The sequence below is a fragment of the Nicotiana attenuata genome, unplaced genomic scaffold (genome assembly GCF_001879085.1).
Source record: "Nicotiana attenuata strain UT unplaced genomic scaffold, NIATTr2, whole genome shotgun sequence".
In the NCBI taxonomy this organism is placed as follows: domain Eukaryota; kingdom Viridiplantae; phylum Streptophyta; class Magnoliopsida; order Solanales; family Solanaceae; genus Nicotiana; species Nicotiana attenuata.
The window spans coordinates 402,178-428,226 of record NW_017670774.1 but is presented as its reverse complement, the minus strand read 5'-3'; the positions used below and the strand labels follow the sequence as shown (position 1 = coordinate 428,226).

At 37.2% G+C, this 26,049-nt stretch overlaps 1 protein-coding gene across 5 annotated transcripts; it reads left to right on the top strand.

The window, feature by feature from the left end:
• The first annotated feature begins 7,179 nt into the window (after window positions 1–7,179).
• LOC109243207 (protein OVEREXPRESSOR OF CATIONIC PEROXIDASE 3) lies at window positions 7,180–15,513 on the top strand. 5 transcript variants are annotated; one of them, XM_019410118.1, is made up of 5 exons: window positions 7,180–7,437; window positions 8,767–9,141; window positions 9,638–9,943; window positions 11,173–11,320; window positions 15,334–15,513. In XM_019410118.1, exons 1-4 carry the CDS (start codon window positions 7,222–7,224, stop codon window positions 11,305–11,307), a joined length of 1,032 nt encoding a protein of 343 aa, XP_019265663.1. In that variant the 5' UTR covers window positions 7,180–7,221; the 3' UTR covers window positions 11,308–11,320; window positions 15,334–15,513. The 5 variants fall into 5 exon arrangements, with proteins under 5 accessions (XP_019265663.1, XP_019265666.1, XP_019265665.1 ...); XM_019410121.1 differs by lacking the exon at window positions 15,334–15,513 and adding an exon at window positions 14,360–14,478; XM_019410120.1 differs by lacking the exon at window positions 15,334–15,513 and adding an exon at window positions 14,049–14,252.
• The last annotated feature ends 10,536 nt before the right edge of the window (window positions 15,514–26,049 follow it).

Genomic DNA, 26,049 nt, shown 5'->3' with positions numbered 1-26,049 from the left:
CTATGTATGTTTAAATAGGTGGTCGACGTACTAAGAGGGACGAAGCAGAAGAGACACCGTGATGGGTAAATCATCTGTCTAGAATCTTATTTATGTTTATGCACATTGGCTTTAGTCCATGTGAAAGATTTCCAATTGGCCGTTGTTAAAACAAATATTCGTCATGCTTGGAATTCTAGGATGCCTTAAAACCCAGGAAAAGTTGATGAAGCAGTGGTGTAACTGGTGTTGTTATCTTGTTTCAGACAGCAAATTGTGTCTTTTGTTACAGTTAGATGACTCCTTTTATTTGGCTTTCTTTTATTCTAATTCACTTTGATAGAGTACTAGAGGAAGAAGGGTTTTTGATTATTTAATATATATATGGATAAAAATAAATTTATATGTATATATATATATATATATTCTTAACGGGTTAACGGATTATCGGTTAAGAAAATTGAATAATCCGCCCCCAAACCAATAAGCTGTTAATAAAAAAATTTCAATCTGTTCCCCGTCCGTTAAACCGTTAATCCGATACCAATAAGCCATTAAGCTTCGATTTTGGTTCGCTTTTCGGTTTCGGTTCAGTTTTGAACACCCCTAATTGCAGTGCGTAGTGAGGTGAATTTCGTTGAAAATTGTGCATTTTCTAAAAAAATTCCGGAGTAATTGAAGTTACAGAAACCCTAATTTTCGTCATTGCCAAATCTGCAATTTCTTCTATCGATTCATCATGCCAAACGCTTCAACAACTGAGAGCATGTTATTGTCTGCCCGATTCAGAAGTTCACCGATATTCATCCTAAAAATCCATTGTATTTACATCCATCGGATACACCAGGTGGCATCTTAATTCCTCGGCAACTAACTGAAATTGAAAACTATATTGCGTGTAGTAATTCAATGAGAGTTGCATTGCTGTTTAAAAACAAGTTAGGGTTTATAGATGTATAAGGATGATTTAATACATAGGTACTGGGATAGATGTAATGCATTTGTCTTTGTTATGGATTATCAATTCCGTATGAAAAGAGCTTGCAAATGGCCTTGTGTACTTTTCTAATGCGCATAAGGTATGGATGGACTTGAAAGAGCGCTTCGATAAAAGGAATCTCACACGAGTGTATCAATTGCATCGTGAAATCTATACTATGACTCAAAGCACTTCTTGACTACTCAAGTCTTTATATGGGTTAACACATGCAGTAGACAGTGGAATCTGAAGCTAACCACAACCTTAACCAATTATGGCTATGCCCAAAGCAAGCTTGACTACTCTGTCACTGAAAGGCATGATTGGGACATTATTATAATTTTGGTATATGTTAATGACTCGCTAATCACATGTACTAATGTCATACTGATTCAAGAGGCCAAGGACATTTTGAATCACAACTTCAAAATGAAGGATTTGGGAGAATTGAGATTTTTCTTTGGAATTGAGTTTGCGAGATCTGATAAAGGTATACTCATGAACCAAAGAAAATATGCGTTGGAACTAATTTCATGATGTGTTATAGGGGAGCTAAACTAGTCACAACACCTTTGGAAAAAAATCAAAAGTTAACAAGTCAAGAGTATGATCAACAATTTGATATCTCCGGGGACAAGGAATTAGAAGACATAGGAGTATATCAGAGGCTAATAAGAAGTCTACTTTACTAGACCACTACAAGACCAGACATCTCATCTGATATTCAACATCTAAGTCAATTTATGCATTGCCCCAAAAGAGTCTCATTATGAAGCAGCATTGCAAGTGGTAAGATACATCAAGGATAAACCTGGAATGGGCCTATTAATGAGTAGCAACAGCAAGGTGACAACTTTTTGTGATGTAGGCTGGGCATCCTGTATACTTTCTAGGAAGTCGGTTACTCGATAATGCATCAGGTTGGGGAACTCTTTGAAAAAAATTAGAATATTGTCTCAAGAAGCTCAGCAGAAGCTGAATACAGAAGCATGGCTACTACTGTTGCATAATTAGTCTGGGTGTATGGGTGTTACAAGAGCTAGGAACACAAGTTGAAATGCCAATGGAACTATATTGTGATAGTAAGCGGCTCTACAGATAGCCTCAAACCCTATGTATCATGAGCGAACAAAGCATATAGAGTGTGAGGAAGCACGGGAGAAAATATATTATTGAATAATTAATTATGACAATGATACATTGAGCCCTATATATATATACAATACATGTCCTCCTAATACATATGGGATTAGGGTTATATACTACTATTTATACAATGAAACTAACACTCCCCCTCAAGATGGTGCATATAAATCATATGTATCGAGCTTGTTACATATATAACTAATACGAGGACCAGTGAGGGACTTGGTGAAAATATCAGCAAGCTGATCATTTGACTTTACAAATTTTGCAGCAATATCTCCCGAGAGTATCTTTTCTCTAACAAAGTGACAGTCAATCTCGATGTGTTTAGTTCTCTCATGGAACACTGGATTTGACGCAATATGAAGAGCAACTTGATTATCACATACAAGTCCCATCTAACTAATCTCACCAAATTTCAACTCCTTGAGCAACTGTTTGGTCCAAATTAGCTCACATTTGGCCATAGCCATTGCTCGATATTCTGCTTCTGCACTAGACCGAGCAACTACATTCTGTTTCTTGCTCTTCCAAGACACCAAATTTCCTCCTACTAAGACACAATATCCAGACGTAGAACGTTTATCAGAAGGTGATCCTGCCCAATCAGCATCTGAGTATCCAACAATCTACTCATGGCCTCGATCTTCAAACAATAAGCCTTTGCCTGGAGCTGATTTTATATACCGAAGAATGCGGACAACTGCATCCCAATGACTATCACAGGGAGAATTCGTAAACTGACTCACAACACTCACAGGAAAGGAAATGTCAGGTCTAGTCACTGTGAGGTAATTTAATTTACCAACCAACCGCCTATATCTTGCAGGATCGCTAAGAGGCTCCCCCCGTCCTGGCAGAAGTTTAGAATTCGGATCCATCGGAGTGTCAACAGGTCTACAACCTGTCATTCCTGTTTCCTCAAGAATATCTAAGGCATAGTTCCATTGTGAGATCACAATACCTGAGCTAGACTGAGCGACCTCAATACCCAGAAAATACTTTAATCTGCCCAGATCCTTAGTCTGAAAGTGCTGAAAGAGATGTTGCTTCAACTTACTAATACCATCATGATCATTGCTGGTAATAACAATATCGTCAACATAAACGACCAGATAAATACAGAGATTTGAAGCAGAATGTCGATAAAATACAGAGTGATCAGCTTCACTACTAGTCATGCCAAACTCCTGAATAACCGTGCTGAACTTACCAAACCAGGCTCGAGGAGACTGCTTTAGACCATAGAGGGATTGGCGCAACCGACATACAAGGCCACTAGACTCCCCCTGAGCAACAAAACCAGGTGGTTGCTCCATATAAACCTCATCCTCAAGGTCACCGTGAAGAAAAGCATTCTTAATGTCCAACTAATAGAGAGGCCAATGGCGAACAGCAGCCATGGATAGAAAAAGGCGGACTGATGCAATTTTAGCCATGGGAGAGAAAGTATCACTGTAATCGAGTCCAAATATCTGAGTATATCCTTTGGCAACAAGACGAGACTTAAGTCGATCAACCTGGCCATCTGAACCAACTTTGACTGCATACACCCAACGAAAACTAACAGTCGATTTACCTAAAGGAAGAGGAACAAGCTCCCAAGTACCACTCGTATGTAAAGTAGACATCTCGTCAACCATAGCCTGTCGCCATCCGGGATGAGACAGTGCTTCACCTGTAGACTTAGGAATGGAAATAGAGGACAAAGATGACACAAATGCACAATGGGATGATGAGAGACGATGGTAACTTAAACCGATATAATGAGGATTAGGATTAACTGTGGACCATATACCTTTTCGTAGTGCAATCGATTGATTAAGAGGAGACAAGTCCACAGTATTAGCAGGGTCAGGTGCAAGACGTGAATCAGCTGGGCCTGATGCTGGGGGCGGACGACGATGATAAGTCAGGATTGGTGGATCTGTAGAAGGTTGAACTCGACTAGGTGGTGGCACTGGAGCTATAGTTGGTGGAACTGGACTAGGTGGTGGCACTGGAGCTAGAGTTGGTGGAACTGGACTAGATGGTGGCACTGGACTCGGTGGTGATACTGGAGCTATAGGTGGTGGAGCTGTAACTGGAACTGTAGGCGGTGGAGCTATGGAGGAAGATGAATGGGAGATAGGGACTAAATCTCCAAAAGAAGGAACATGTAGAACCTCAGAAATATCTAAGTGATTAACTGGACCTGTGAAGTATGATTGGGTTTCAAAGAAGGTAACATCAGCAGACATAAGAAATTGCTGAAGGTCAGGAGAATAACATCGATATCCCTTTTGCGTTCTCGAGTAACCCAGAAATATGCACTTAAGAGCACGAGGAGCTAACTTATCTTTTCCTGGAGTAAGGTCATGAACAAAACACGTACTCCCAAAGACACGGGGTGGAAGAGAGAACAAAGGTAAGTGGGGAAACAGGACAGAGAATGGAACTTGATTTTGGATAGCTGAAGATGGCATACGATTAATAAGATAACAAGATGTAAGAACTGCACCCCAAAAAACGCAGCGGAACATGAGGTTGTATGAGTAGGGTACGAGCAGTTTCAATAAGATGTCTATTCTTTCTTTCAGCTACCCCATTTTGTTGGGATGTGTACGGACAAGATGTTTGATGAATAATCCCATGGGAGTTCATAAATTGCTGAAACGGGGAAGACAAATACTCTAGGGCATTATCACTACGAAATGTGCGGATAGAAACCCCAAATTGATTTTGAATTTCAGCATGGAAGGTCTGGAAAATAGAAAACAACTCAGATCGGTTTTTCATCAAAAATATCCAAGTGCACCTGGAATAATCATCAATGAAACTGACAAAGTAGCGGAATCCTAAGGTAGAGCTAACCCGACTAGGACCCCAAACATCTGAATGGACTAAAGTAAAAGGTGACTCTGCTCGATTGTCAAGACGCCGCGGGAAATGGGAGCGGGTATGCTTACCGAGCTGACACGACTCACACTCTAGAGTGGACAAGTGAGATAAGCCAGGTACCATTTTCTGAAGTTTTGACAAACTGGGATGTCCTAACCGTTTATGTAATAAATCTGGTGAATCAGTAACGGGAGAAGTTATTGGAGGAAGACAAGATGCGAGTCCATGTGATTTTGCAAGGATAAGGTAATAAAGTCCATCTGATTCACGTCCGGTACCAATGATCCGCCCTGTACTGCGTTCCTGTATAAAAACAAGGTCATCAAGAAATAAAACAACAGATTTAAGTGATTTGGCTAAGCGACTGACGGCTATAAGATTAAAAGGACTACCAGGAACATAAAGAACTGAGTCTACAGGTAAGGAAGGAAGCGGACTTGCTTGACCTATTGCAGTTGCCATGGCTTGAGACCCATTGGCCATTGTGACTGTTGGAAGAGATAGAGAATATGAGATACTAGTGAAAAGAGATTTGTTACCAGAAATATGTTCAGATGCACCTGAATCAATGATCCAAGACTCAGAAGGTGAAGATTGGGAGACACCAGTCATGCTACTATTTGTTGGAACAACGGGAAGATGTCTGTTTATGTGCTTTGTACTGAAGGAACTCAATATAATCCGGTAAAGAAACCATCTGGATTGGATTTATTGCATTTAATCCAACGGATTGTGAGTTAAAGGCTTCCGATACGAATTCCATTATAATATCGTGCCGGAAAAAAGCGGAAATTTTCTGGGATCACTGAAGCAGCCGGAAAAATCACTGTAGCAGCCGGAAAAAGTTGAAAATGATCGGAATCTGATGTAAACTTGATGGGTAGGCTCGGAATAATGTCCTGAGAAGGCTGTCCAAAAGGAGTTTCGTCAGAAACTGACCGGAAGAAGGTCCACGCGCCGGTGCGTGAGCGTCTAGTGGCGCGTGGGGGCGCGTGACACTGCTATTGCCGGAGATTTTTCTGGGGTTTGGTCGCCGGGCATTGGCGAGTCTTTTGGTAGTGCTGAATTTTGCACAACACTAACCTAGACAAAGCAGACGCAAAACAAATTTGAAAAGTCGCCGGAAAAAAAGGTTCCGGTGACTGATTTCACTTCCCGGAATCACTGGAATTTATGCACAGCGATAAATCTCTCATGATAGCTCTGATACCATGTGAGGAAGCACGGAGAAAATATATTATTGAATAATTAATTATGACAATGATACACTGAGCCCTATATATATATATATATATATATATATATATATACACACACTACATATCCTACTTCTAATACATATGGGATTAAGGTTATATACTACTATTTGTACAATGAAACTAACATAGAGATTCACTGCCATTTCATTAGAGAAAGGCTACATCAAGGACTGATCAGAACAAAGCATGTTCGAGGCAAGGAGCAAGTTGCATACATTCTAACCAAGGCTTTGGGAAAATAATTATATTGTAAAATGTTATGCAAGTTGGGGATGATCAATGTATTCTATCACCCAACTTGAGGGAGAGTGTAGAAAGTGTTAGTAACAGATTTTACTTGTACCTTGTACTATGAATTGTAGAGTGGTACATAGTAAGTTGTAAGTCAGGTTTAGTTAACTAGGGTTGGTAGTTAAAGGTTAATCATGGTTATGTGTTATGGTTAGTCATCAGGTGGACTTATATAACTATGTGTATAGTGAATAACAACTACATAAGATTCATTCTTCCAATTTTATTTCTCTCTCTACAAATGCTCATCATCATCTCTCGACTGGGTGTATTTCAAAGGTCACTCAATCCTTCCGACAAATAAAATTAATTGTTTATTTTAAAACCAATTTTTAAGTTAAGCAACAACAACAACAACAACAATAATAATAATAATAATAATAACAATAACAATAAGAATAACACTAACAATAATAACAACAACAACAACAATAATAATAATAATAATAATAATAACAACATTAACAATAAGAATAACACTAACAATAATAACAACAACAACAACAACAACAACAACAACAACAACAACAATAATAATAATAATAATAATAATAATAATAATAATAATAATAATAATAATAATAACGAAAAAGGGTCCCTTCCAAATAATATTATCGCCAATTACCCCCTTCTTAAACCCTTCAAACAGAATATAGATAAGCCTCGAAGCTTTTCAGAAAGTAGAGAATGGCCTCTGCTTCCACGACTCTTCGCATTTCCATTACACTCCGCTGTTCAACCAACGACCATCATCTCCTTGTGGGTCAGCCCAGAAACAGAAGCAACGTTGCGTTGCCACTTCACTCTTCGTCCTCTCGTCCCTCTTCCTCCGTTCTCACTTTCTCCCGCCGTCGAAGCAATAGCGCCAATTCTGCTATCACTTCTTCCAAGAAAAAGAATAAGGTATGTACTACTTTGTAAATGACCAGTTTTGTCTACTATACATTTTTCTCGAGTTTTGCAAATTCAAAATTGGGTCTTTGTTGAGAAAATGTTAGCTATTTGTTTCCTTATATTGAGTTATCACAACTTTGATTCACATATGAATGTTACTCCTATAACCGTTGAGCAATTTTCTTGTTTTTACTGATACAGGTTGATGTTTATGAATTTACCTTTTACTTTCATCTGTTGAATAATTTTGTAGACTTTAAGGTGATTGTATGCGTAAATACTTATGCTTCACAAACATATCCTAAGCAATGATTGATCAAAGGCGGAGTGAGGATTTAAAGTTGATGGGTTCGAAATGCCACTAAATCCATTAACTATTTGAGTTGCTGGGTTCAAAATTTAATATTTACACATATTTACTGTATCTTTTAACACATATACACGGCTCGCGCCAAAAGCTACTGTGTTCTGCCAAACCCTGAAGCTTACATGCTACCTATGCCCCTATGAATGATGGTCCCACCCCCTCTTTTTTTTTTGGGGGGGGGGGGGGGGGCTGAAGCATCATTGCAGTGTCGTGATTTTTGCTTAAGATCTTAAACAAAATTGCAAACTGATATTTAATGGTAATTGTTGCACCAGTCAAGTAACTTGTCCACAGGATTTCTTTCTGTAATCATGCCTAACTGTTTTGACATGATTGATCTACTTGCCTGCTGCTTTTAGTATAAGGGGTCAATAGAACATCTTCTTACGTGTGATTGTAAATGTCAGACAGATAGAGTAGCGAACTGCTGATCCATACGTGTAACACTAACTCTGTAGCTTTTACAGTTGACGAGGTGCAGTTTTGTAGACCATTAATCCAAGTTTAGATTTTATGCAGCTATTTTTTCCTGGTGCATGTGAATAACCATCAAAGTAAACTCTGTCCCTTGAACTTCTTCTTGCGCATGTAAATGTCCATCAAAATACCCTGTCTTCTTCACCTGTTTTGATAGCATCCTATTACTATCGTATCTTTCTGGGATGTGGAACATAATTTGTCTCTGGTTTTAATTAGTATGTAGAAGAGATGAAGTGATGAATAATATTTTCATTTTAGACAAGCTTAATGTTTAACGTGTTTTGATAATTTGAGATCTATCACTTGAATATTCAAACTATTTGCCTTCACTAGGAGTTTGCTAGAAACATATCTGTTTTTTGCTTTTTGGTGAAGACTTGCTCATAAACTTGACATCATTAACAACCTCTTCTTTACACCTGAATTTTTGTATCACACGCCTTTTATTTGTTTACTAAACCTGAGGTTTTGTTGTTCGCTTCCTATTTCAGAGTTCACCTAAGAAAGATACTGAGGAAGATGGTGATATAGATGAAGATGCTTTTGAGGCACTCTTTCAGCTGCTGGAGGAAGATCTGAAAAATGATGACCTGTCTCTGAATGATGATGATATAAGTGAGGAGGACCTCGCGAAGTTGGAACGTGAACTGGAGGAGGCACTGAAGGATGATGAACTACTAGGAGAAATTGCCTTAATTGCCAATGAGAAAATTGAGAGTGAGGATGAAGATGAAGATGAAGATGAAGAAGTAGTAGCAGATGATGATAATGAGGATGATAAAGATGAAGAATTGCCAGTGAAATTAAAAAATTGGCAACTTAAGAAACTGGGCTATGCCTTGAGAAAGGGACGGCGTAAGACAAATGTAAGTTGTCATCTTAATGTTAGTCTTCTCAAATTCTGATGCCGCAATTGCATTGCAGCCACTCACTATTCTTGAGCCTTAAGACCACTTTGGTTCACTCGGCTCTTTGCTTGTTCCAGCTTTAAGCACGGTGCGAAGAACATTGGTGCTATCTATCCCTGTGGCTAAGGTTTTCAAATGCTTGGGCAAAATTTACCTTGCTAATCTCATCTGTTCCTATGTACTTCCATTCTTCAGATTCCATTGTTTATGTAGCATTCAACTGGACATCTACTCTTAGCTTGCACCATATTCTTGACGTTAGTTGGATAAAACTATACTAATTTGCAAATGAAGCATATCATTGATAAGTATAAACTGGAAGTTTCGGAACCTGTAGCAGAACTGGAAGAGCAGAAAAATGTGGAAATGTTTCCTTTAACCTCTGCTACCTATTGAAAGAGAATATGTCTAGTGCAGCTAACTCTATAACTTCTAATTCACTTTTTCCTTCCAGATAAAAAATCTTGCTGCTGAGCTATGCCTTGATAGAGCTGTTGTTCTTGAATTACTTCGCAATCCTCCGCCAAACCTTTTGTTGCTGAGTGATGCCTTACCCGATGAACCTGTCCCCAGAATGATAGAGCCTGAAAGCAAACCCCAGGAGACTGTTTCCATAGAGATAAGTGATGTTGCAAGGCCTGTGGCTAAGGTGGAAACGCCAGTCCATGTGATGCAAAGTAGTTGGTCTGCTCAAAAGAGGATAAAGAAAGTCCAACTAGAAACCCTTGAACAAGTTTACAGACGATCAAAGCGGCCCACTGTGAGTCCCATTACTTCTCTATTTGTGTTTGATGCTTTTAAGTCTATGTTGGTAAAATTTCATACCTGAGTAGAGAGCTTCTGCATATTGTTGTTTAACTCTGCACCTGAACAATGGGACTTGGGTGTGGGAAACGGGAAAATGATCCTGTTGACATATCAAATAGTCTGGGATGTAAATTGTTCGTTATTGAGGCCAACAATGTTGAGTGGTGGCTCTTGTGACATTGGAGTTTGGGGGCCAAGTTTAATCTAGGATAAGTGAATCTGCTTTCTTGCTCTCGTTGTCCAAATCTCAACACATCTGTCCTCCCTATCTGTGTTTCCCAATATATCTTGTTTGTTGTTTTCATGTTTATCTTTTTTCTGTTCTTTTCCTTATTTGTTCGGGATGAGGATGGATGTGATGAGAAAATTTAGACACACCTATTTCAGGTTATCTGTTTTGCTCTACTATCCTTGGGGTTGGCATTTGATTAGAAATTGCCAATAACTTTTAAGTTTAAGGTGAAATGAGTGGTTGCTGCAAGCTGTAAACTAAACCCAAGAGATTTGACATAGTAATAACTTTAGTACCGTGTCGATAAATCTAAGAAATGACGCTGTAGAATGGCAACCCATTGCAATCGCAGCTCTTGTTCAATCAACTTAATACCTTTGTGCCCTTCTATTAATAGTTTAAATGCCTGCTAGTTCCCCTATCATTAGGGATCACTTGGAACTTAAAATACTTGGATCACATAATTGAATTAAAAAAAAAAAAAAAGAAATCCCAACTTGTTTCGGGCTGAGGCGTAGTTGTTGTTGTATATAATTGAAGTTATGTATTGCTATTATCAGGCACCAGATGACTATTTTGAAGTAGTTGGATCTCAGGGTTCCTCTCTTTTGCTCTGTAAATTTGATGTTGTTTCTCTTTTCAATTCACAATTGCCTGAATTAGTACATGGTACTTCTTTCTCTTCAACTTCGCGTGGTATGATTAGTTGATATAAGCTGGATACTGATGATTTATTCAGAACTGGTCTGAGCTAGTAGCCCCTGCTAAATCAGTCCAACATTGCACTTTTTATGCGACTCGTGACTCCTCATAATGGTATCTTCGAACTGTACGACTGAGAACGGATATGTGGTTTGCTTGATGTAGTTGCATACAGTTGCTGAGTGCTATACCTAGGATGAAAGAGAGAACATTGTTATCCTTATACTCTCTCTGTTGTGGTGATGCAGAATGCCATGATTAGCAGCATCGTGCATGTGACAAATCTGCCCCGGAAAAGAGTTCTGAAATGGTTCGAAGACAGACGGTCTGAAGAAGGGGTTCCTGATCATCGACGTCCATACCAACCATCGTCTAAATCTTAATAGTTCTATCCTTGTAAGTACCAGCTAAAATAACTAATTTTTGTGTGTTAAACTGGTTTCTCGTGCTATCAGATACTAGAATTATTTCATGCCAACCATCAGCTTCCTTTTGGTATTTATTTCTCAGTGCAGCTATAACAACAGGAGCAAATAATACCCTCTGTAAAGCAAAGATGGCTACAAACAAAAAAGAAGTGAACAACTTTAGTTTCTAAGTTGTGTTGAATTAACTCTATCCTGATCATATAATTCTTAGTAGCAGTTGCAAGTTCTTAATACCTTAGATAGGGATTTGGATCTTTTGACTATTCCTTTTTCCTTTGGGTCCCTTGAGTCTGATATCTGAGAACTCTATAACTGCATCTATTGGGCAAATCTGCCTCGTCAATACTAGTTTAGTTTCTAGTTTGCTTTAACCCCTCAGGGGTTGGCCTGGTGGCAATAGACTTGAGCCTTGGGGTTTGCTCCCTTTCAAGGTCTCAAGTTCAAAACCCACTGGGTGCAAACAATTTCTGAGGGCCATCAGACTGGGTAAAACCTGAATTAACCGTGGTGCACTTGCGGGAAACTCCTTGCCGAGGGCCTGTGCACCCCCGGGATTAGTCGGGGCTCTTAGAGACTCGGACACCCGGTGCAAATCCAAAAAAAAAAAATACTAGTATGCAGAAAAACCAGAAATCTGCAATGCCAATTTGAAGCAAAAGAATTATGCCTAACAATGGAAATTGGATTTCTCTTCAAAAAATTAGGGATATTTTGCTTTTTTGGATAATTAGAGAAAGGGGCTGGTCGTCCCCACTTATAAAGAACTCTATCCATCACGGGTGAATATCAAGTCTCACTTGTTCATACACATAATCAATTAAATTAATCTGGCCTGATACATATCTTTTCACAACTTGAACTAAGATATTATTAGGTCATAACTGTTATCTAATTTACAATAGTATTAATTCCAACAACTGAAGGAACCTTGCTTAGTGATTGCTTCTATATTATCATCAAACATTTAACCTTTCTTCTGGTTATTATTTTCTCTTGTTTAATATTTGGGATATACTTTTATTTCTTTGTTTGAGTAACCTATCCTTTTTATATTATTGAAAATAAGACGTGTTTAATATAATTTCCCAATAAAGTAAGACGGGGTTTAAATTCCTCTCCAACTGCAACTTTGTGTCTTCCAAGAGTCTTTTCTTATATACTAGAAGGGTAGGTAATAATAATTTCTCAGTGGAACACACTCTTTACAAGAGGTTTAAACAAGGATTCACCTTTATTAGCTTGTAGTATGAACAAACCTATGATTTTTCTTCTTCTTCTTGATTTTCCTGCAACAAACAGCAGTACAGACAATAAACCTTATTTCATTCATTTGCAACTCAAGTTCATTTTGGAATTGCTACTTGTACAATGCTGCCAAATTATGAAAATTATTAGTACAATTTTTAGTGCCATCGGTTTATTCTTTGGATCCTTCCATATTGAATTTAAGTATTTAACACATGCTGAACCAGGGCATTAGTCGGCATATCAAGTAAGAAAATCAATTAGTTTTATTTCTCCTGGAGACACTTGACATATAATGTTCTTCTATTCTAATGTGATGCTGAACTTAACCTTGGGACATGCCATCAAATTAATATCTTCATCCGCATGTCAATATTTCATCGTAATTTCATTAGCTAATTAATTACCTTTTGTGGATAGAGCTTTTACAAACTCCTGAATTTTTCAGTGTTGTATGTCTAAAATAAGTTTGCGCATATTGTGCTATGGAAGTATGCCCAGCTGTTCTATTTAAGGCTAGAACCTTTGAATTTATGTAGGTTAGCAGATTCAAATCCCATCCTCATTACACGCACCGGTGTAAGTGAAAGCAGGACAAAACTAAGAGTTAGATGATAAACCACAATAAACAATTCTGAATTGTCCACTAAGAACCATGATTAATAGATAAAAATAATATATTTAAAGCATTAACCCAAACAAAGAGGTCTGTAAAGTAATAGTAGCAGTAGTAGTAGAAGCAGTAACGAAATCCTGGCCTTAATTAGTAACTGAATAATCTGAGCAGGTAATGAATAATAGATCCTTCAAGCATTTGAACAGCACTATTTTTGAAATTGTAATTATTATTTCAATGATTTGATATTAGTTCACAATTACACAAAGGGGAAGGGCATATACCTAGGAGGCTAGGACTAATTGTAAAATAGTCGAGTGAATTATAATATTGTCTACAATTTAAAGACAAAATGGAAGGTATTTGTACATCAATGTCCCTTTACAATTTTGAATTTAAGAAAATGACTTTTTTAGATCTCTTATGTGAAAGATAGATCTCTTACGTGTAAAAGTAAATCTCCCATGTGTAAAAGAAGAGATAGGGTTATAAAACTAAAATCAAGTTTGTAAAGAGCCAAAAAAACAATTGATGAAGAAAGAAGATTCCCAAAAAGTCAAAACCTCCTCTTATCCCAGTAGCGTTTGGGAGCTCAGGGATCTTTGGTAGGCTTAGGCATATCATGAAAGTCTACCATTACGGTCCGTCTCTTCACTTTGTTTTGCTCTGCAACCCTTTCCTCAAGTTTCCTTCTACTTGATTCAAACTTCATTCTCGAACTCTTCATATGTATGATGCTTTGTGTTGGTTTTTGCATTGGTCTTGCAACGGTAGAACTTTGTGATGTCTTTTGATTTGGTCTTGTAATTACACTACAATTGCTCTGTTTCAGTAGCTGCTCTCCTACCTCAAGCCTCCTCTTGATCATCTATGGGGAACAATCTTGTTTTTCTTCTATACTGGTGATAACCTCGTTCATCTTACTTAAACCTCCAGGAGATTTCTTGGTTGTCGATCCCGTGACATAACTCATGTTCTTGCTTTCTGTATCGCCGTACCGACACTTTCCTGTTCTATAGTCTTTTCTTATCACTATCGACATGCTTGTGTTGAACCTTGTTGTTAATGTACTCGATACAGTGGATTTTGTCTTACTGACGTTGTAGTTCCTTTATCGCCCAATAATATGGCGTGTTTCTTGATCAGCTTATTGAAACCTAGAAGAACTCTTCTCCATCTGGTGGAGATATCAACAGAGAACTCAGCACCACCACCACTACTGTTGATTTTTTCATATTCTACGCCACTAACATTGTCGATTACTTCATCTTCTTCATCACTGTTTATTATTATTATTATTATTATTCTATATAATGTACTGTCGATTTCTTCATCACCAACACTCGATTCCTTCAACGACCCTGGTTTTCCCGGATCCAGCAACATCATCAGTATTTCATTTTTGTGCTTCTTAAACTTTGTAGGGTGCTTTAATCAACTTAAATATATCTGGCTTCTTCTCTATTGGCAAAATGGTTTAGAAACGGTGCTTCTAAATCCATGCCTAAACTCATTTATGAACGGCTGTAAGAAAAAAGTGGGGCATTTGCATTTATACCCGCTTTTTGTGTCACGTTTTAACTTGTGCCCGCTTTGCAAAAAAAATTGCAAGCGTACCCGCTTTTTCGCATAACTTCAGCATACGGGGCTGAAATAGCAAAGGTAATCATGCAAAACTTCAGCATTCTAGTAGTCGGGCCTGAAGTTCAGCTCTAGAGCTGAAGTTTTTGTTTTGTAACCGGCGAAGTTTTTGTTTTCTAACTAGCGAAGTTTTTGTTTTGTAACTGGCGAACTTCAACTCTAGAGCTGAAGTTTTTGTTTTGTAACTCGCGATTTGTAACTGGCAAACTTTTTGTAAGTGGCAAACTTCAGCTCTAGAGCTGAAGTTTTTGTTTTTTTAACCGGCAAACTTCAGCTCTAGAAGTTTGTGTTTTGTAACTGGTGAAGTTTTTGTTTTTGTAACCGGCGAACTTCAGCCAGTTACAACTTCAGCTCTAGAGCTGTTATAACTTCAGCTCGAAAGCTAAAATGGCTCTGTAAAAAGTCTTTACATAATAGATTTAACTATGCTACTTATTGCTACAAGTTGTTTTATTCCTATGTATGTGGTGAATTTGCAGAAAGAGACTTGGAGGCGTACTACCATCGTTCTATCGTTTCAAACCCTGGGAATATTATATGGTCGATTAAGCACTGCTCCCTTGTATGCATTCGGTTCAATTAATCCTGGCGATATCAAATCAGGACAGCAGATATATGAACTCGTCTTTACATTTTAATATGAGAAGTTTGAGAAAGAAGAGGCGGATATAACTTTGAGGAGGAGAAAGGGGGCTGAGGTTGTTTAAAAAGTGGGTACAAGTTAAACGTTTAAAAAAAATGGGTATAGGTTAAATGAGGGCGACCAAATAAGACGCCCGTGCAATTTTTACGAAAAAAGTAAGAAACAAAGAGAATAAAGTCGGGTGCTTGAATTGTTGAAAACAACAAGCCCAATGGCAGAAAATTAGCGACTTAATTAAGAACAACCTACGAGAGATAGACATTTCTCTGGAAACCTATTTCGATATGGAAATAGTTTTACAAATTGGTAATATTTCCTAAATAAATTTTGCCACGGGGAAACCCATTTAGATTTGGAAAAGGTTTTAATTTCCTCAATGATATGTTTGGAAATTATGAATCAATAAAAAAAAATGGTATTTTTCTAGAATCTGACCAAAGCAAGCGTGTAACTTTTCCTTTTAATGTTAAATCTAAGATATTGATCATATTAAAATGTATACGCAGAGTCATAAAATGGTCAAATTATGTCAAGATTTTTAAATTAAAATCAATAATTATGTAAAATAAGAAAACAAAGATCCCATAGTTATCTATTGACATCTGCCAAATTGAAATCGAAACGGTATAAAGCTTATGACTCCCATAGTTATTATTCTGTTAAAACACACACTATAAGAAAACACAAATTTGTGACGAAATATTTATGATGGACAAGTACGTCAAAACTTTGTAATTGTTATAAATAAAGACTTTAAAGTAAAAAAATTGAAGACAAGTATAGAGAGAGATTGATGTATTATTCCACTTTCAAAAACTCACGTACATAATGAACTGAAATCTCCTCTATTTATAGAAGAAAGAAAGCTACTGTGTAAGCTGCTACTGCAAGCTGCTTGTAAGCTGCTACTGCAAGCTGCTGTGTAAGCTGCTTGTAAGTTACTTGTGAGTTGCTACTATACCAGATATAGATAATCTTCTACCGGGGGTAATATTTATCCATAACGGCGTACCGAAATGATAAGCTTCTTCAGGAGGCTTATTTTCAATAGAGTACTAAATAGATAAACATATTTACTACGGAGTCCTATATGGATAAGCTTCTTCAGGAAGCTTATTTGCAACGGAGTACTAAATATTCATCCATAATATAATATATTTATAACAGTAACGGATTTTTGACGATCTTATGACATTCATCAATGTGAATGGAATTTGTACCGAACACGATGATCTGTCACAATTTAGCTGCAAATTTGTGACGGGAATAATGGTTTACCTTTATGAACATTTACAGAGAGTTTTAACTAGGTAGCACGAGCGATCACTATTTTATGGGGAATTCTTTTAGAAATAGCCAGAGTTGTAACCGATAACTAAAAATTAGCCATAGTTTCAAAAGTAATTAGAATTTAGCTATTTTTCATGTGTAAAATAAAATCTTAGCAAAACACCCATGAAAATCTAGAAAAATTTCAGCATAATGTGCTGAAAATTATAATGTGCTAGAGTTCTAACATGCTGGAAGTATATACGTACGAGTTTCATAATCCAGCATATTATGCTGAATTTTTTCGTGTTTCAGCTAGGGTATTACTTTTGTTCACATTTTATCTCCGCCTTAAATAGTGTAGCTACTTTTCATTAACTGTTTACCCCAAAATTCGAGTAACAATTAAATTTGTATTGTGATTTTAAGATATGTGATTTAGCTAACTGATAAACAAGGAATCAAGTGTATAAATCAAAGAGTAAAGTAAGTCAAACCAGTGTTTAAGCAAGTCTTGACCTCGATCTATGGCAACCTCAAGGTAGGTGAATAAGAACAATAAAATAATAAGGCAATTCAGACGAAAAGTAAGCAAGAAAGTGATGTGTGTATATTCTCTTGTCAATGATTCATCCTTTACAAATGATTGGGATCCCCTTTACATAGTAGGAGAATCCTAGATAAGGTACCCTTCTAATTACAGTAGGGAATCTTTTTATACAGATGTCTAACCGCCTAGTACAAATCTGTTCCGCAATTTACGCCGTGATCTTAGAGCCACTGGGGGGTATCTCGCTCTTTCTGTTATAAAACCATAACGGTATTATCTCGAGGTTGGTCGTACTCGACCTCGATGTTCATCGAGCACTTCGATCTTCGAGTCTTGTATTCTACCATCGGACTCAGCCCGGTCCACATTGAACTTGTTCCCGACGCGACACCTCGAGCCTACAAAATCAGGCACACCTGATTTTGACCGTATACAATAACTTTGTAAAATACTGACTCTTTTCAATAACCACCCCGTAAAAATGGTTATGCCATGTCGTTTTGACCTATTTATCATATATCTATATCTATCTATATTATTATAAAAGCACTAATAATTTACTTTAAATGTTGAACGACTAAAATATTCTTGAAATACTAATTGACTTTTATAACCTTAAATATTTGTATAAGTTAAGCATATAATTGTAAATTATTTAAGTATGAATTTCTTTTCCATTTAAACTACACATACGTCCAACCTACAAAGACTTTGGGTCAAATTCTTTTTCGGACTTTATCGTTTTGGACTCTACTCTCACCGCCTACTTCTTCTTCGACAACACTCTGAAACTGTATTCTTCTACAAACGTATCTAATTGTTTTCCTTTTTTGTAGTTGCGGCGTGAATTGGAGTCATATTTGGAGAAGGGATAAATAGTTTTACTTGATTTAGGAATCTTAAATCTTTACAAAGCTACTATAAAAGGAAAATTAGTACTATACACTACTGACATTTATGACACTTTAAACGAAGTGGAAAATTATTATTACTCTTTAAAGTCTTAACTCATTATATACATATAAAGTTAGTATTTTATGTTTCTAAATATTAAGTTACTATCTATTTAAATAAAGAAAGATTTAATAACTAAATATAATTTTAATTTTAAAGTCCTAAATTATACAAAAATAATTAAATGACAATATTTTTCAATGTAAAATCTTATTGTAAAAAATAAAGATCCAATGGTTTATATGAATATCTTTCTTTTTACATAATAAAAATTGATCATAGATGATAATGAAATGGTTCTAATAATACGGATGAGAGTGTACTTTTAATCTATTATTTACTAAGTATGAATAATAGATTCCTTTACAAATTTCTCAAAGTACAATACATGTTGGATTAAGTTTCTTAAAAAGAGTTTTTCTATATATCAAAGATTAACAAATTTTTAGTGATTGGTTTATTTTCACAAATAGATATTCTTATGCCATGAATTTGTCTCCAACTTCAAGATTTACAATCAATTTATATTCATATAAAAACAAAATTGTCATTAATATCAATGTATTATGTGTGGTGCTTGCTCAGAAACAATTTTGATAAAAAAAAAAAAATATTGGATTGGTTCTGTGACGGAAAAAATTACATTAAAATATTCGTATAGAATGTGAAATTCTACTGAGCCTTTCCAAACAAATAGGATATTTACATAATATAAGGTATTGATTTCATGGCATTCTTGAAGAAAGTGTATATCATTTTAAAAATATTGGATTTATGAATTTGAATTTTTTGTATCTGTCATTTTCATATTATCTTATTATAGATGATAGATATTTCTTTTTATTAAATAATATTGTACTATTATTTTTAAGGCATTGTTTTGTAGAGGGGGACGTATGTTATTTTTCAGAAAGCAAGTTTTTAGGTTCAATCTGCCAAATTATATCATATGTTCACAAAAGTCTTCCTTGCCCAAATTATTCATATAAATAAGTAATAAGTAACAATCATAACAAAAAGTTCGTGGTATAAATTAGTTAAAAGAATTGTGTCTTTGATATCTTCATAAGCTATAAGAAATCAAACGTTTTTTTTGTAACAAGAATTAGTCGCATTTGTCATTACACTTCTAATATTTATTAATATCTTATGTTGCTTTTTTATTTCCCATTTTTCTCTTTTTTCAATTAGGGTTATACGTGCAAGGCACGTACATAGAGACTAGTATTTATAAAAAGCAAGAATAGTTACTCATTAAAATTATTAACCCAATTATATAAAATGTCAGAGAAAAATAAACCTTATGTCATACGTAGTTTTGTCTAATAAGGTAAGTATCAAGCGCAACTTATAAGTTTCCTCCGATCTATCTACTTATGATATATCTTTATGTTACCATTAAGAGTCAGTGGTGAATTTCGTTTGCCCATAATTAGAGGTCTCGGGTTCGAGCTATGAGAATGAAAAATATCTTGATAAATAATGCTTTCAATTTTAATAGCCTTACTGTCACGGCTCGGATTCTCACTCTCGGGAGTCGTGATGGCGCCTACTAGTACGAGCTAGGCAAGCCAATTAATTTCACAATTTACTCTTTTTACTCATTTTATATTCATTAGCAAATTTTAATAATAATAATAATAATAACATTTAAACAGCGCGGGGGGGGGGGGGGGGGAACATAATGATCTCTTATCCTTCTCACTTTTACTTCACAATTCACTTCACAACTCGAGCCACTGCTCTAGAGGTTCAATTATCACTTATACTTTCACAATTCGTTATACAACCGGAGCCAACGCTCCTCGACGTTCATAGGTCACAATTCTTTTCACAACTTTACACAACAAATAGAAATTTTCACCAAGGCATGAATAACACAACGAAATCATGAAAATCACAATATAAGACTCACGGTCATGCTCGACACCAACGTATAGATACTCGTCACCATGCCTATACGTCGTACTCAATAAGAAACAAATAGCAAACAGGACACAACTCCTAATCCCTCAAGCTAAGGTTAGACCAAACACTTACCTCGAACTTCCACGGCCAACTCAATCCTCAAACACCGCCTTTCTTTTCGAATTCGGCTCCAAATCAATTTTATCTACACATATTCGACTTAGTAACATCAATAAATGTTAAACAATCCAATTCAAATACTTAATTATAGCTTTGTAATCATTCTTCCCAATAAGTCAAAAATTAACCCCGGGCCCGCTTGGTCAAAACACGAGGTTCGGACCAAAACCCGATCACCCATTCACCCACGAGCCCGAATATATAATTAGTTCCAAAATTTAACCCCAAAACGAGGTCTATATCATAAATATATAAAAAGCCCTAACTCTACCTAAATCTCTAATTTTCTACCCTTATTCACATGTTTTAGGCCTAGAAATCTAGTGGGTGTGAATAAAAATGGAAGAAAACAAGTTAAAGATTACTTACCCAAGAGATTATGGTGAGGAAATGCTTCAAAAATCGCCTAAGAGCTTTGGAGAAGAAGAGGTTTGTGAAAAGTTATGAAAATCCCGTAAGTGTTCTATTTTTGAGACTTAGGAATAACTGGGCGAAATTACCCTTCGCGTTCGCGACAGGCTCATCGCGTTCGCGATGAGTCAGGCCTAAAGGCCTTCGCGTTCGCGACATTGGGCTCACGTTCGCGGAGCTTTAACCCCTCGAGCCCTCGCGTTCGTGGACCAGTGGCCGCGTTCGCGGTGAACAAATTGGTGACCCCTCCCCAGAACCTTACGCGTTCGCGAGTGCAAGGACGCGTTCGCGAAGGGTCTCCCCACTCAGCTTCGCGTTCGCGAAGAAGAAATTGGGCACCTGGGATACTTGCCTTACGCGTTCGCGAGTGGGCCTACGCGAACGCGAAGAACAAAATCCCTGGGCACTGAACAGCAGAAAATACGGGCCCGATACCATCATGTTCTAATCGCATTTCATTTCAAAATACTTTAAACAATTTCAGAAAATAATTTTCTTTAAAAATTCATTTTTCGGGCTTGGGACCTCGGAAATTCGATTCCGGGCATACGCCCAAGTCCCGTATTTTCTTACGGACCCTCCGGGACCGTCAATTTACGGGTCCGGGTCCGTTTACTCAAAACGTTGACCGAAGTCAAATTAATTCAATTATTAGCCAAATTTTATCATTTTTTCACAGATTTTCATATTTAAGCTTTCCGGCTACGCGCTCGGACTGCGCACGCAAATCGAGTTGACTCTAAATGAGATTTTCAAGGCCTCGAAAACACAAAATTTAATTTAAAAATAAGTGATGACCTTTTGGGTCATCACACTTACGCGATGCAAATCCATATTAATTGATATTTAATACAAATATCGAACATGGAGTACAATAAAAAAGATATCTTTACGAGATAAAACCTTGCACACCACAAGTGCAGACAATACAATATCTTGTAGGAACGCCTTTAGATGGTATCGTAAAATTAACTAGGTATGGTGGATTCTTCTGTAGATATATGTCACTTTCTGCCACATCAACAAAAAAAGGAGATATAGCCACTTTGTCATAAGGACCTTGATCAACTTACAATGAATAGCTATTTCATGTGCACTTATCAATGAATATATTTCGACAATATCTACATGGTTAAACAAGTTGTAGTATGTCACTTATTTTGTACTCTCTCCGGTGCACAATGCGTGATTAATTTGCTTTTTTATTTTGGTCTAAAATAAGTGTCCATTTATATAATCAAGAAAAAATTCAATTTGTTTTTTTTAAATTACCCTTATGTACATATCCTTAAAAATATTAAAAAGTTTTTTTACTCCTCACATTAAATATTTAATTAAGGGTAGTTTATGAAAACATTGCAATTTGAGAGAGAAATGTGAAATTTCGTTTAGGGTTCAGAGAGAGAAAGCGTGTATTTCATTGTATGTATCTGAACAAAAATGAAGCAAAAAGCCACCTTACAATGTGTTATCCCAGTATTTATATCTGGGCTTTTAGCACTTTACAAAAAATAGCCTAACTACTGAACATGACTATACAATGCAAATTAAATAAAGACTCAATACAAAATGGCTATACAATGCAAATGACTAACTATTTGTGCTTAGGCTTATTAGCCAAGTACTCCATTAGCTCAACACCCCCCCTCAAGTTGGAGGGGGATACCACCTTCAACTTGAACAAGAGAGCATGGTGAACAGCACCTGGAAGGGGCTTGGTGAGAACATCAGCCAACTGATCAGAAGAAGCCACATGAGAGAGCTGAATCAAACCATCATGAAGCTTAGTTCGTATGAAATGACAATCAACCTCAATATGCTTCGTTCGTTCGTGAAACACAGGATTTCTAGCAATGTGCAAAGCAGCCTGATTGTCACAATAAACAGAAATGGGAAGGGAGATAGATAATCAAAAATCAGACATTAGCCTAGAAAACCAAGTAAGCTCAGCTACCACCTTACTCAAAGCCCTGTATTCTGCCTCAGCAGAAGATAAAGACACAACATGTTGTTTATTAGATTTCCAGCTAATGAGGCAACCACTCAGTATAACACAAAAACCTGTGACAGACCTGCGAGTGTCAGGGCAGGCAGCCCAATCACTGTCTGAATAAGCATGAATAGAGAAATCAGGAGAAGCAGAATAGAAGAGACCCAAATCAATAGTTCCTTTTAGATATCTCAACACATGGAGAGCAGCATTCATGTGGGGGATCCTGAGACTTTTCAAAAACTTACTCAAATGTTGCACAACAAAGCATATGTCAGGGCGAGTGTGGGTCAAGAAGAGAAGCTTGCCTACAAGGCTTCTATATTGATCAGGAGAAGGGAAGAAATCACCAACATCGGCATGTAGTTTACAGTTGAGTTCCAAAGGACATACAACAGGTGAGACATCAAGACAATCATACTGTTGGAGTAAATCAGAGACAAACTTTTTCTGATTGAGAAGAACCCGACCAGGAACAGTAGAAACCTCAGTGCCCAAAAAATAATGCAAAGAACCCAAGTCCTTGATCTTAAACTCAGTATCTAGGAAATGGTTTAAAGCTGAAATTTCAACAGCATCATCCCTAGTGATAATGATGTCATCTACATAAACTGCAAAAAGAACCAAATTGCCAGGAGTTCCTTTGATGAACAATGAATAGTCATTGAGAGAATGAGTATAACCCCTAGAATAGAGAGCTTGAGAAAGCTTGGCATACCACTGTCTTGAAGCTTGTCTAAGGCCATAGAGGGACTTCCTTAATTTGCAAACAAGAGGGGCAGAACTGGAAGGAACAGAAATGGACAAGCCCTGGGGCAACTTCATGTAGACTTCCTCATCTAGGTCTCCATGAAGAAAAGCATTGTTGACATCCAACTAAGAGAGAAACCAATTATGTTTGATAGCTACAGCTATGAGACACTTAATAGTGGACATTTTAACCACAGGAGAAAAAGTTTCTGTAAAGTCAACACCTTCAACCTGAGTATCCCCCCTGATAACAAGTCTAGCTTTGTATCTCTCCACACTCCCATCAGCCTTATACTTAATCTTGTAGACCCACTTACAACCTATGGGTTTTTTACCAGAAGGTAGAGGCACAATATCCCAAGTGTGGTTTGCATCCAAAGCATCAAATTCCTTTCTCATGGCATCTTGCCAAGCTGGAATTGAAGCAGCCTGAGAATAACTGAAAGGTTCAGTTTCTATAGGAGGCAAAGAAGAGGAACCAGAGAAGGAAGAAAGTTGGCAAACATAATCCTTCAAATAAGAAGGAGTAGTGTGTTGCCTGGAAGACTTTCTAAGTACTGGAGGATGAAAAGAGGACTGACCAAGCACATCCTGATGAGAAGAAGGTAAATGAGACTGAATAGAAGAGGTAGCATCAGGTTCAGGTTCAAGTATAGGAACATAGAGTTAGGGGATAAAGGATCAGAGGAAGGAACAGGAGGAGAAGAAGGAACAGAGAAGGGAGAGGGTGTAGAATCCTGATAAATGGGACATGGAGGATGAGAAGGTGTAGAAGGATCAGAAGAAATAGAAGTGGCAAAAGGGAAGCAAGTTTCATGGAAAATCACATCCCTAGAGATGAAACATTTCTTTGTGTTAAGATTGTATAATTTGTAACCCCTTTTTTGCAAAAGGATAACCCAGAAAGACACATGGAATAGCCATAGGTTGTAGTTTATCTCTTTGAGGAATAGGAACAGTAGCATAAGCCAGACACCCAAAGGTTCTTAAATGAGAATAAGTGGGAGGTTTGCCTTACAGGACCTCATAGGGTGACTTATTGTGAAGGATTCTGGATGGTATTCTATTTAGAAAATATGCGGCAGTCAAAAGGCAATCTCCCCAAAAGTGATAGGCAGTTTGGATTGAAACAATAAAGCTCTACAGGCTTCAAGAAGAGTTCTGTGTTTCCTTTCCACAACCCCATTTTGTTGTGGGGTATGTGGACAGGTAGTTTGGTGAATGATACCAAGTTGACTGAAAAAGAGGGAGCCTGCAGTACTGGTGCCTAGTTCTAATGCATTGTCACTTCTAATAACCTGGACATTTGTGTTGAATTGAGTTTGGACCATGGCTATAAAAGCCTTGATCATGGAGAAGGCATTGCTTTTTGATCCCAGTAGATGAGTCCAAGTTGCTCTTGAAAAATCATCAACAATGGTAAGGAAATATCTAGAACCAGATGAAGTGGGTGTGTGATATGGTCCCCATGTATCAACATGGATCAATTGGAAAGGTCTAGTTGTACTAATTGAACTATCAGGGAAAGGAAGTCTAGTTTGTCTAGCCATAGGGCAAACAGAACAAGGAAAAAACTGTCTAGAAGAAAGGGAAGAAGACAAAACATGAATATGTTTCATATTTGCAAAAGAAATATGTGCCAATCTTTGATGCCAAATCAAATTCATAGCAGCATTATTACACAAAGAAGAACTAAGACTAGAGACATTTGCATGATTGGGATGAGGAACAGATTTGCAAGAGTCTATTACAGGGCATATAGAAATAGTGCTACATGAATTTGAAGTTGAAGGAATAGAAGAATCTGATGGCTGCACCCAAGTGAACTTGTACAAGCCATCCTCCTCTTTACCAAGATCCAGAGGCATCTTCAGAGAAGGGGCCTGTAACATGTGCAACAAACAAGAAGTGGCAGTAAATAACACTATGCAATGCAGCTGTTTGATCAATTTGTGAACAGAGATTAGATTGAAATGAGGGAACAAATAAGAAATTATGAAGAGTAATGGATGGAGTTAAAGCAAAAGAACCAGTGGAAGTCACTTTCACTTTATATCCATTAGGAAGAGTTACAAGGTAAGGAATGGTTAAGGGTGTAATGTCAAAAAGTAATTCTTTATTAGAGGTCATGTGATCAGAAGCACCTGAATCTATTATCCAGGTAACAGAGTGAATTTCAGTTAACAAGCAAAGTTTAGAATTAGAAACTGGGCTTTCAGTTAATAAAGTACCAGCAAAATTAGCAGAGCACATGAGATTGACTTGAGAATTGGAAGCACCTCCCAAATGAGACTGTTGTAAAAGGTTGATCAATTGATCATATTGCTGCTTGCTCAGACCTGGGATTATGGATCCCTGACCAGCAGCATTGGAAGCAACAGCAGCAGGATTCTCTTCCTCATCCAAAGACCCAACAGATTCAAGAACATTGCCCTCAGAGTTACTGTGAACTGCAGTGGACACATGAGCTGTAGTATTTTTACCCTTGTTAAATTTTGGACTTTGGGGATACCCATGTAGTTTAAAGCACTTGTCAATCA

What these genes read in the sequence shown, in the direction of transcription:
- LOC109243207 (XM_019410118.1), top strand. Translation starts at nt 7,222, where the DNA reads ATGGCCTCTGCTTCCACGACTCTTCGCATTTCCATTACACTCCGCTGT. An exon ending in CTTCCAAGAAAAAGAATAAG is followed by an intron (nt 7,438 to 8,766) that starts GTATGTACTACT and finishes TTCCTATTTCAG; the next exon opens with AGTTCACCTAAGAAAGATAC. An exon ending in AGGGACGGCGTAAGACAAAT is followed by an intron (nt 9,142 to 9,637) that starts GTAAGTTGTCAT and finishes TTTTCCTTCCAG; the next exon opens with ATAAAAAATCTTGCTGCTGA.